We start from the raw sequence: 12428 nt of genomic DNA, 5'->3' as shown, positions 1-12428 counted from the left end.
AAACATATATGGGCTTTCTTTTCATGAAGCTATGTCCTTACATTTTTTGTAGGTCACTAGCATCTCTCAAACATAATTCAGATGTTTACATTTACAACTCATTATTTGTGTCAATAATCAAAGCCTAACTATTGACTTGCCAAATTTGCCTTCATGAATAATATTATGTGCAGCCGGACCGTCATGATATGGCAAAGAAAGACATGACTGAACAGAATAAACAAAAGTTGAGAAGAACACTCCAAGTTCTTGTTGACACAAATCATGTTAACGAAGCATCATGTGACAGTATTCTGGATGAATACAGTGCCTTACTTTTTGATGTTGACAATAGCTTGGGAGACTTCTAAGACTACAACTATTCATCAAGGTTGGATGTGTTTCTTTATGAAAGGATAAATGGTAGAAGTGAATATCAGCATCTCTGGAAAGTAGTTTGGATGGTATTAATTTTATCCCATGGCAATGCATCTGTTGAACGAGGCTTTTCTGTCAATCGACAAGTTGAGATAGACAACTTGGCAGAAAGTTCATATATAGCAAAGAAAATCATCTGTGAAGACATTCAGGCAATTGGTTGAGTAAGGTGAAAATCTCAAAGGAGCTGTTACCAGCTGCTGCAGGAGCAAGACAGCAGTATCATGCCCATCTGGAAGAGCAGAGAAAACAGAAAGAACAGGAGAAGAAAACAGAAAAAATTAAATGTCTGTCAGATGAAATAGTAGAAATAAAACTGAAAAAGAAGAGAGTTGAAGCCGATGCCAAGTCACTTGGAAAAGCAGCAGATGACTTTGCAATGCAAGCTGAAGCAACAGGCAAACCGACTCTCATAGCAAAGTCCAACAGTATGCGAAAAAGTGCAAAAGACAAACAAAACCAGCTGAATGCAATCATGAAGACACTGGACAACAATTGTGTAGAACTGAAGAATATGTAGTTTAGCAATTGTTATGTACTAGAAACCTGCTCCTTTATTGCTATAATATTTTATATGTTACCGTACATTAAAAAAAGCTCCCTTCTGAACAATGTGTAAGTGTGCATGACAGACCATACACGCTAGTTTTGTGATTTGCTTTTTAGTATTGCGATGATGTGTAGTTGTATGCTTTAAATTAAGACATGTACATCATTGAAAATGGAAATGGAAATTTACATTATCCTACTTTGGAAAGTAATGGAAAGTCAGGGAATTAAAAAAAATGTGTAAGTGTACGAACCCTGTAGTGAGCACTAAAAAATAAATCACCCCCCCCCCCCTTTGAGTAAAAAAATTGGGGGAAAATCGGGGGGGGGGGGAGAGAGGGGGAAAATAATCGGAAAAAATGATTTAAATTGGGCAATTATCAGGTCTGCAATTAAGAGCAGAGCCGATCAATGATTCACAGCACAGCGATTAATGGCATGTGGTAGGAGGTCAGCCTTTGAGTTGTCTAGTCACTCGGAATGGTGGGTTTGAAGCATGATATAAAGGTCTCAACAGGGTCAACAACAATGCTTGAATCCTCTGAATAGGCTTGTGGAGCTTGTGGATTGCAACTTTGAGGAGCTTGATATTGGGGGGGGGGGGGGGGGGGGAGGAAGGGTCAAGTGGTGGTGAGGCGTTAAGGTGGAAAATGCTGGCCATACTCGATGGTTTTGTTGAAGTGATTCATGGCATGGCTGGTTGGGCTTGGAGTTTGCCATGTTCAAGAGATGCGAAAGCTTCTCCGCCATTTCAATGAGTAGGAGCTGTTTGTTAATCCTGCCAGGAAAGCTGACATCAACAAAGAAGCAAAGGTGTAAGTCAAATACCGTAACAGGACTGTTGAGACCAATAGCAAAGGAGGTCTCTTGGAAGGTCACTCAGCTGGTTGGGCTTGGAGTTGGCTGTGTTCAAGAGATGCGAAGGCATCTCCATCTTTTCAATGAGCAGGAGCTGTTCGTTAATCCTGCCAGCAGGCCACCTCCGACTGATGCGAGTTACTTTCCGAGTGATCACTGCATTGCACAACATATATGTTATACCAAGATGCAGATGAGGTAAGATGTAGCCACATTCCAGTCATGTATTAATGCAAAGACCAGACAAGACAAGGAACCATTAGAGGTCAATGCAGCCGTTGTTACAGGCTTAGTCCGAGTAGCTTTCTCAGACTACAGTGAGAAAGTCCGAGAGGGAGGAAAGTTCAGAGACTATAAATTTTTTTCCTCTTTCATATATTGGTATTTGTAAGCGCTATGGTACTAATTGTTTTAGCGCTCATAGATATTTTATATTATATCCCACATACTAAGAATCTTGCTTTTCGATTGGTCAAAAGTAAATCACGTGATGAAAGATAGTTTGCCCATTATTGATGGGAGAAGCAAAAAGTTTGTTACACTGTGTAGATAGTACTACTTTCTACACAGTGCAATGCACTTTCAATGAAGATAGAGGTACTATCTACACAGGGCAACGCGCACTTTCACTGAAGATTATCCAAAAGTGCACTAAAACAGGCGTAATTAAGCGCGCATTACCAATGAGCGCAATTAAAGAAAACACATGCGCGCACCGTGCCCTCAAGGGGTTGGGTTAAACTAAAACTTTTTGGTGTGAATTTGGGCCAAGGTGTCTTTTATGTAGATGCATACGCGTCCTTTTCATTTTGTAGTTAAATTGTTTTAGATGTGGAATATAAAGCAAATAATCACCTTTTGGTTTCAGGCGATGGCAAAATATCACTTCCTCGTCGATCAGAATGTATATGCTATCTCGCTTCGGAAAGATAGCTACGTCCAGATCGCCTCGGAAGTGATAGTTTGTCCAATCATCTTCACCAACGGTAATTATTTGCTTATTATTATCATTATTATTAAAGGAGGGGTTCTAGCTGCTGTATTCAGTGAACCAGGATACTGCTGCTTAGATTTGTGAAAACCTGTTGAATCACTGCACAGTTGACAGGCATAGTCATGGCCTGGGGCATGTTCATGCATATATGGAAAGTATGAACCTGTGACTGTGTGACCTGTAAGTGTGATACTAACTTTTGCTGTTGTGTCATTAGATTTCGATGTAATGCTGACATGTGTTCACTTACATTGACAAGTTGACTAACTGGGTTAAGTGTGGATTTAACAGAAATGTACAGTTCATCGTACGACTATGATATGTTCTTGCATCAAATCAATGCATTAAAAACTTTATTTATTTAACTATATAAATGCTCTATTTTTAATAGGTTAACTTTTCGGTCCTTTTTGAGAAATTACCTTCGATTTCATGGAGGCCTTGGCCTCTCAAAAAATATGAAGCAGGAAGCCTGAAACCTAAATAAAATATTTAAGCCAGTAAGCCTATTAAGAAACTTAACAAATTGTATCCTTTATGAATTAATGGAAAAGTAACCCCCAAAATTTATAAAAAAATGGAGCCCCCCCCCCCCCCCCCTGCAATTTTTTTTTTTGACTGGGCTGGTTTGCATCTGGCTCAGCTCAAAACCTTCTGTATCGGCTCTGAGCTATAGCGTTACCATTTTATTTAACTTATTTTCATCTTTCCTAGCAACGACTTTTGTTTTCATCTGGTTTGTGTCTGCCTCGGCTCAAAACCATCAGACTTTCAACATTCGAGACCAGTTCGGTTCCAAGGTTTCTCAACTAAAACACTACCTGACTTTACCCATTATCCTCTTTCCTCATCTTTGCATCCGGACTGTCATCCTGATGGACAAGGCCATACATGAAGCTGTAAAAGTAGAGGAGGTTGTCATAGCGACACTCATCCTTGCTCTCTTTCCCCTGCAGGAATGCCTGCTGGTAGTCGACCATGAAGTAGTAGATGGCTTCGATGGTTGCCAGGTATGAGTCGGATTTACGCTGCCCCCTCCAAAAACAGGTTTTCCGGTCGTTTATGACAACGCATTGGAGGCCTGCCAAAAATTGAAAAACAAGATAAATTGGTCTCCAATATGCCTCTACCTGTATTCAATTACTTTCTGATTTACTATACTTTCACACATTACCGCTAAACGTAAAATCATAAACATCAGCATTTAATTGATCGTATGTGTCTATAATGTATGTATTTATCCTTTTTAATGGGGCATATCAGTACAAAAGGTATATCAAAGTTGAAAATTTGCCCTGTATGCAGTTTTCTGCACAGGTGGCCTAAACTATACTTAACTCTTACATTATAACAATTTGCCAACAATTTTGTCTGAAACAAAGTTTGATAGTTAGCACACAGAGAGTCAATGTTAGCTTTAACTGTGGCAGATAAAATGGCAGTTTTGGCAGTCCTGAAGGAACATTACATTACAAGGTAAAATTATATTTGTAAAGCGCTTAGAGACATTGTATTAAGCGCTATATAAAAGCTAAATATTATTATTTTACATACCCTTGAGTCGTACATCGTTGTAGATCTGGTTTGTCTGATTCCAGGTACAGTCTATGAAGACCACCCTCTGGAATGGACACTCTGCATCTTTAGTTTTATCATCGGCATCCTTGATCAGATAAAGCAGAAAGGTAACAAACAGTGTCTCTAAATGAAAGGAAATCACTTTCTGAAATAGAAACTTTACACACTCTAAAATGCATTGTAGATATGCTATAACAAGAAAAAATTAGAAGAACATTTTTTTTTCCATTTGGTTAGGAACATCCAATTATGTTGAGCATCGGTAATACATCATTTTTTCAGCTGAGAATCTCAACCTCATTTTAGAATAAGACCTAAACAATTTTTATTTTAAATTAGACCTTTTAGGTGGTTTTGTGGTGCCGGGTCACAATTATTCCATGCAATTTTCATAAACAGGAATACAGGAGCATTCTTCAAAATTGATGCACTAAGTGAATTGATACCAATATATAGAAGACACTTGCAAGAGTACCCACAAGTATTTCTTCCAGAGAGGTATCATCATGTATATAATTGGTTTACATGTAGCTGACCTATCTTTTAGAATGCTGTTGACAAAATGAAAATCACAAACCGAGTGAGATTCCTTGCTTAAACACCGCCTTGTGTTTTAAGAACAGGGGGCATTTCACAAAACTTGTCATCAGCGACAAATGACAGTTTTTGTAAAAGCTACTGAAATCCTTGCTTCTGATTGGTTATTAGCAGATTTGTCACTGATATTTGTCATTTGTCATTGGGAGAAGGCTTTGTGAAACAGGTCCCTGTTGTATATCGTAAATCTCTGTGTATAAGGCACACATATTTGCCGCCGAAAAAAATTGAAAGTCGGGGGTGCGTCTTATACACAGGTACAGATATTTTTTATTTTTTTTATTTTTTATTTTCGATTTATGGCACTATGCCTGGCAATGTCTCCCAGCTCAGTAATCGGTGTGTTGACTCACCACTCGGAAACTACAACAACACTCAAATTTGTCTGTCATCTTGGTTTGAAAGTAATCTGTCTAATAGATGTCAATATGTAGTTTATAATAATAATTCCTCAATTTACATTAATGATCTTACACATTCTTCTAAAAACGACATTGTTACTATTATTTGTGACGAGTTCACAAGCACAAATCGGCGCCTTCAACTGCACCTCGATATTAAATGAAGGTCCTTCCCCGCCTGGGTTTTCGGCAACAAAACAACAACAACAAATAGGGGTGCGCCTTATACACAGGTGCGTCTTATACACTGAGATTTACTGTATGTCCTTCCTACTTACAGCTTTGCTTTCCTCCTTGGTGGTGTCCTGTTCTTTCGCCGGTCTCGGTGTAAATTCTTCTAAGGATACAGCATCACTGCTGGGAAAGACTAGCACCACCTATGGGATTAATGTCAATAGCAGTCTTTATTTCTGTTATCAACGATGGAGATAATTCTAGCGGAATATTGAATTTTATAATTTGTAGGACTACAGTTAATGTAAATGATGCCTGCCAAGTGAAATCATAAACAGAATCATCGTCCCAATCATTGTTTGGGATAGATAGACCATCGTTTATGAACCATTCTCACCTTTTCAGAGGAATCATTGTAGTCAAGAACAGTAATAAAATATAAAGGATCCATTATTTGGAACAACTTACCGGATCCTCTCAAAGCATGTCCGACATTGTCTAGTTTTAAGCCTAATTTTAAACACAAACAAATATCAAGTTACAATATACTTTTTTAATTAGCTTTTATTAATTCTGCCTGTCCTTTGTATGTGTGTATATATGTCTTAGTTAATGTAATGTCTATATTGTCAATATTTTGCTTTTAATTACTGAAGAATTTACTTTTGGGGTTGTAGACAAAGGGAACCAGCCTAGATAGGCCAATGGCCTTTTCTGGTCCCTCACATCCCTACTCCACCCATTAATCATTTTTAGTGTTACTGTTGTTGTATTTGTTCTTATCATATTTTATATAATTTTATTGCATTTTATATAATTGTATTGAATGTTATAATGCTGTAAGTTTTTTATTGGATGTGAAATAAACTGAACTTGAACTTGAGTTTGGGATAGATAGACCATAGTTTATGAACTATCCTTACCTTTTCCGAGGGATCATCGTAGTTTGGGATAGACAGACCATCGTTTATAAACTATTCTTACCTTTTCCATATCATCGTAGTTTGGGATAGATAGACCATAGTTTATGAACTATCCTTACCTTTTCCGAGGGATCATCGTAGTTTGGGATAGACAGACCATCGTTTATAAACTATTCTTACCTTTTCCATATCATCGTAGTTTGGGATAGATAGACCATAGTTTATGAACTATTCTTACCTTTTCAGAGGGATCATTGTAGTTTGGGATAGATAGACCATCGTTTATAAACTATTCTTACCTTTTCAGAGGGATCATCGTAGTTTGGGATAGATAGACCATTGTTTATGAACTATTCTTACCTTTTCAGAGGGATCATCATAGTTTGGGATAGATAGACCATAGTTTATGAACTATTCTTACCTTTTCAGAGGGATCATCATAGTTTGGGATGGTTGGGTAGGTGTACATGCTGACATCATCAGGAGCCAGGACGGCAGCATGGATAGCTGTGCTCTTTCCATCCACCTCTCTTGAGTGCTTGATGACATCAACCTTGACAGGCAACTGCCAGCACATTGATAAAGAGAATATATTTACTTTAAAGAGGCAGAGCTATATATGATGGGAGAGAAGGATAATCTAAATGCAAAGCTTAAAGAACTACAAAGCTCTAAAAAAGTGCTCAGGTAAATTTAAAGAGCTCCTGTAAACAACAATGTATTTCCACAAAGATTCATAGCCACAGGCCTATATGTACATGTATGCAAGCTACTTATATGAAACAAGGAACAAAACAGCATAACAAATAAATTCCCCTGGGGGAGAGGAAGAGCAAAGTAGATACCTTCACAATTGGTAGCTTGTCTTTGAGTTCAGGAACAGGTACGTAGCAATTATAGCAGAAGTACTTCCTCGATCTTCGACACTCAGAACACTTAGAACGTTGCTTCAGGGCGACCAGTGCATCATGGGAAGCGATCTTCATCCCTTCAAATGGATTGCTTCCATCTGTCGGCTTGGGCCTTTTCTTGTGAATGTCCATGCTTATCCACGCAAGTTCCGTTCTTGGCAAGTAGTAAGGCTATAGACCAATAAGGGAAAAAAGAGAAAAAGCTTGTAGTCTATTATAAAAAAAAATATATGCAGTTAACTCGACACTCCGTATAGTCCTTAAACCTGGACAGTTGATTTCAACCCATTATTTGAATAAGTTTACAAGTTTAAAAGAAGAAACAAAGAATAACATAGACCTATTAAGGAAAGACAGAAGGAACAATTGATAAAGAATAGATAATGGAAAGATAGAAGAGAAGATGAAAGATGAAAAAACAAAGAATAACATAAGGAATGGTGGGAAAAAAGGATCGATGAAAGCAAAGAATTACATAAGAAAATGTGATGGAAGGAAAATGGAAGGAAAAAACAAGGAATAAAACAAAGAATAACATAAGAATAGAAGGAAGAAACAAAGAATAACATAAGGAAAGACAGAAAGAGAAAACGATAAAGAATAGATAATGGAAAGATAGAAGAGAAGATGAAAGATGGAAAAAAGAAGAAAAACATACGGTAATTGAAACAAAAAGAGAAAAAATTATAGAAGGAAAACGAGGAATAACATGACGGAAAAGGCCACGATAATGACATCATATAGGCCTAGACCTAATCATGATTGAGATCCGTTCTCCGTTCGTTCAATCTAATTTTCGCGCAGAATTACGATACAAAACGCATATTTTTCAGCGTTTCACTTTGTGTTTTTAAACACGTTTATTTTTACGACCGACGAAAATTCACTTGAACACAACCGTGTTTTGAACTAGAAAGACCCTAAATCAGTAAATGTCTTTGAAAACTGTGATTCTAGGGTGAAAAGGTGTTGATTGAACGCACCCCTACTTATACTAGAGACTAGCGCTAGCGCCGTAGTAGGCCTAGGCCTAGCTGGGCAAGCATACTAGCGGCTCTACTTAATTTTTCAAGCAAATCTTCTTGATTCAAACCAAATGACCGACACACACACATGCAGTGAAGTTGAGTGAACCGTAACTCGCAAGGCCAGGTAGGCCGAGGCGTAGGGGCAGGCATGCGCCATGGCCATGGCGCATGGCGCATGGGCCATCGCCATGGATGGGCGCTGGGCATGGCATGGACGAACAAATCAGCCAAACGTAAATTAAATGTACATTTTACTGAGTAATTGTGTGATTTAATTGATGGAGAATATAAAGTCTACCTGTTCGTGTTTATACCACACAATTTCGAATGAGGCGATGAATTGCCAAGTCCGATAGTCGAGTCGAAAAAATCCAAATGCCAAGTGTCTGTGATGTACTTGAACGCTACTTGTGACATCAGACTGCACTGAATATTTATCAACTCTTACGAGAGTGGTACATGGAAGCAAGGATATCATTTCGGCATTGGAAGTCGGGACCAGCATTTCAAAACCGTTGCAAACTAATATCAATGATTTCAAAAATCTTATATATGTTTATCAGTCAAATTTTCTGATAAAATGAAAGGGGGGGGGGGGGGAATGTAATACCAATGTATGATATAATTTACGAGCGTCTGGGGCTACGTCTATGTGTGCAAGGGAAATTCCCAGATTTGTTTCCTATTATTATGCGCGATCTTGAGTTTGAGGATTTATAAAAAGTCTGTGTTCTGTAAACTTTTTTTCTTTCTTTCTTATCTGTCTGTTCATCTTTGTCTCCACCTATCTCACCCACCCTCCACCCTGGCCCATCTTCTGAATATCCCTTTTCCTCGCCTCTCACTCATTTTCTCTGTGTCGATCTCTCTCCAATTAATAGGCTAAATTCCTGGCTTCGTGCAGCATGCATCTCGAAATTCTTATTTCGATCCCCATCAACTTCATCAAAAACACAAAATAAAAACATGACAAGATATTGAGGTATTTGAATTTTAATCAAATGTATAAATCTACAATTAAGAATTTTACAAATAAAAAATACAACAATCCAGAAGGATGAGTTCATGAATATAAAGATATTTTTTTCCCACCCCTCTCTTTTTTTCAACATTTTTTTCAGAACTTTTTATATATATATTTGGTTGAAGGTACAGTGAATCTGGCATTGTTGAGTTTTAGTTTTTCCTGTTATGGTTCATAATATTAAATATTTGGGGAAATAAATGCAGAGAATAGTCATCTGCACAAATGAATTTGTTTCTCCACTTTAGAAGAAATTATTAGGAATGCAGCTTGTTCTTACCCCAGTTAAAATAATCCAGAACTTAAATCTTTATCCGGTGCTTACTCTTCAGAATTATTTGTTTATTTGTTCTTGTTTTTTAATTGTTTATAAATCCTCAAAGGGTAGGCCTACTGGTTAACGTACCATGAGGTAATATGTAGTGAAATAATTGGCAATGCCAACTTCTCAACTGACAATATCATTATTTTCTTTCAAAACAGGAAGAGTATCGCGGTATATTGGATTGTAGCACACAAATAGCCAACATACTATTGGAAAAATTTCAAACAAGTACAATTTGATGTGAAATAAGAGGTGAGATATACGGTAGAAAATTCAACATCCCTCACTCTAGTGGTAGGCCTACAAAAATCATAATTCATTACATAATTCTTAATACCTATTAGTGTTTACACAAATTATGCTTTGGAAAAAATTAAGATCATGCATTACACTTGTACTATCAACATTGTTCAACTAAATATAAAACTTTGGCACATTCAGTAGATTCTGATCAATCTAAAAGTGGGTATGTACATAGAATCTAAAATAAAATTAACAAAAAACTAAGAGACCTTTTTAAAAATCCTTCAACAAAGAAAATATTAAAACTTAAGAGGAATGAATAAAACATTTAAAAAATATTCAAACCACGAGAAGGGAAAGGAAGAAAACAAGGAAACAAAAAATTCATTTGGCATGAAAGATAATTAAACAGTAATTTTTTACAAGAATAAAAGGTCTACCATAAAAATTAAATTTAGATGGGCCCCATGGCTATATCTAAATATCATTTTATGTAAACAAAAGAAATCTAATATATTCACAACTTGTATTAATATAATAATTTGTTGCTTTAAGACCCATTTCTACAGATTTGGCTCCACTCTTTACCTTTCTACATTGTATATATTTTTCACATCAAGCTAAGTAATCTTGAAGCTAAAAGACAGTTTGCTAAAAAGAAATGACATAACTGAACGAACTGAACGTAAAGATATTTCTCATTTACTGACCACAATCCCAATTTTATGTTTCAATTCTCAAGTGAAACACAATCAGGTATTACAAGTAAAATGAAAACTTCCCACCATTAAAAGAAATCCCCACAACTACATAGGGATAATATACAACAATATCTAGGATAGTCTGAAAAGTGAGAAACATGTATTAAATCCATCAAAAACAGCTTTTCACTTCATTTCGGCAAAATGAATTAGACATTATGCAATACAGCCGTATGGCGGCATGAAATATTTACACATGGATTTCAAGTAGTACACATTCCTATCAGGTATAGGCCTAGCTAGTACAAAATACAAAATTGTATTACTAATATTTATACATCTGTCATTCACTAACAAATAATCTTGAACTAATCTATAATACAAACTCAAAAGGCATTTTGTAGCACACAATTCTCTCATTGGTTTGGTATATCAAAGTAGTAAGGTAGTGAAACGTCTCAAATACAGGAGCACAAGGGACTTGTACCAGGGTCATATCTCATAACCATTTTTTTTGTTCAAATATTATTATTGAGGGGGGGGGGGGCAAAGTTTGGATAAAGCATGAAATAAATTTTGTGACTATATTTCAAAGAAGAATTAACTCAGCGATTGCAATGAGACTGTGGTATATATTAGTCTTGAAAAGAAAGGAAAAAATGCAGGCATCGGTTGTTCTGAATATCGTTGATCATGTAAAGAATTTCTCCTTTGTTGAAAGCAATGGGGGGGGGGGGGGGGGTGGGGAAGTAACACCAGTCTGCATTGTGTAAACTTGATTCTGGCTCTCAGCAGACAACAGGGACCTGTTTCACAAAGCCTTTTTTCAATGACATGTGATAAAAATCAGTGACAAATCTGCTGATAACCAATCAGAAGCAAGGATTTCAGTACAAAAACTGTCATGTCACTGATGACAAGTTTTGTGAAATGCTCCCCAGGCCTCTCATTAAGCTTGCTGAATTTAAAGGCAGGCTTTACTACTTCAGCTAAAAGGGATTAGACCACCCAGCGAGCCAGCGAGGTCACTGTAACAGGTGGCTTTCTCATTATAGAACTAGATGGAATTCGACTGCGCACAGTCGAAAATGATGCCTCCATCATAGAGCAATTTTACAAACCAAAACAGAAGAAATTTTTCAAATTCAAGTTCAATTGTAATCCATTAACAGGTTCTCAGAATATTGTGATTACAAGCAATTTCTCATATACATATATGACCCTTTGATCTTTCACCTCATGACCCTAAAATCTACTCGGTTCATTGGCTCTGCAAGATGTCCTGAGTTAAATAGTATTCCATCTGTCAGTTCTAATGAGAATGCGTTCACAAGCTATTTTTGCATGCATAATGAGCCCATGACCTTTGACCTTATGAACCAAGAATCTACTCAGTTCATCAGCTCTGCAAGTAACATACATGACCTTAGTTTGGCAGGAATCCATCAATCTGTTCTAATGATAATACGATCACAAGCTATTTTGCATACATAATGAGCCGCATGACCTTTGACCTTGACCTCGTGACCCCAAAATATAATCAGTTCACCAGCTCTGCAAGTAACATACATGACCTAAGTTTGGCAGGAATCCATCAATCGGTTCTTGAGATAACGCGATCACAAGCTGTTTTTGCATACATAATGAGCCCTGTGACCTTTGACCTTTGACCTCGTGACCCCCAAAATCTAATCAGTTCATTGGC

General features: G+C 37.1%; 1 protein-coding gene across 1 annotated transcript; it reads right to left on the bottom strand.

Annotated features, from left to right (window-relative positions):
- Positions 1-3407: 3407 nt before the first annotated feature.
- Positions 3408-8851, bottom strand: LOC582636 (DTW domain-containing protein 1). The gene is made up of 6 exons (XM_782580.5): positions 8729-8851; positions 7337-7573; positions 6913-7056; positions 5673-5771; positions 4373-4481; positions 3408-3899 (listed from the first exon to the last, which is right to left on the bottom strand). Exons 2-6 carry the CDS (start codon positions 7532-7534, stop codon positions 3646-3648), a joined length of 804 nt encoding a protein of 267 aa, XP_787673.4. The 5' UTR covers positions 7535-7573; positions 8729-8851; the 3' UTR covers positions 3408-3645.
- Positions 8852-12428: the final 3577 nt, after the last annotated feature.

This window comes from Strongylocentrotus purpuratus, unplaced genomic scaffold (assembly GCF_000002235.5).
Source record: "Strongylocentrotus purpuratus isolate Spur 01 unplaced genomic scaffold, Spur_5.0 spur5_scaffold_7, whole genome shotgun sequence".
Taxonomy (NCBI): domain Eukaryota; kingdom Metazoa; phylum Echinodermata; class Echinoidea; order Camarodonta; family Strongylocentrotidae; genus Strongylocentrotus; species Strongylocentrotus purpuratus.
This window is presented reverse-complemented; position numbering and strand designations above follow the sequence as displayed.

Bases quoted from the DNA above. Each gene is read 5' to 3' on its own strand.
- LOC582636 (XM_782580.5), bottom strand. From the start codon at position 7,534: ATGGACATTCACAAGAAAAGGCCCAAGCCGACAGATGGAAGCAATCCA. The intron at 7,057-7,336 runs GTATCTACTTTG...ATGTGCTGGCAG, and splicing joins ACAAGCTACCAATTGTGAAG to TTGCCTGTCAAGGTTGATGT. The intron at 3,900-4,372 runs GTATGTAAAATA...AATTTTTGGCAG, and splicing joins CAACGATGTACGACTCAAGG to GCCTCCAATGCGTTGTCATA.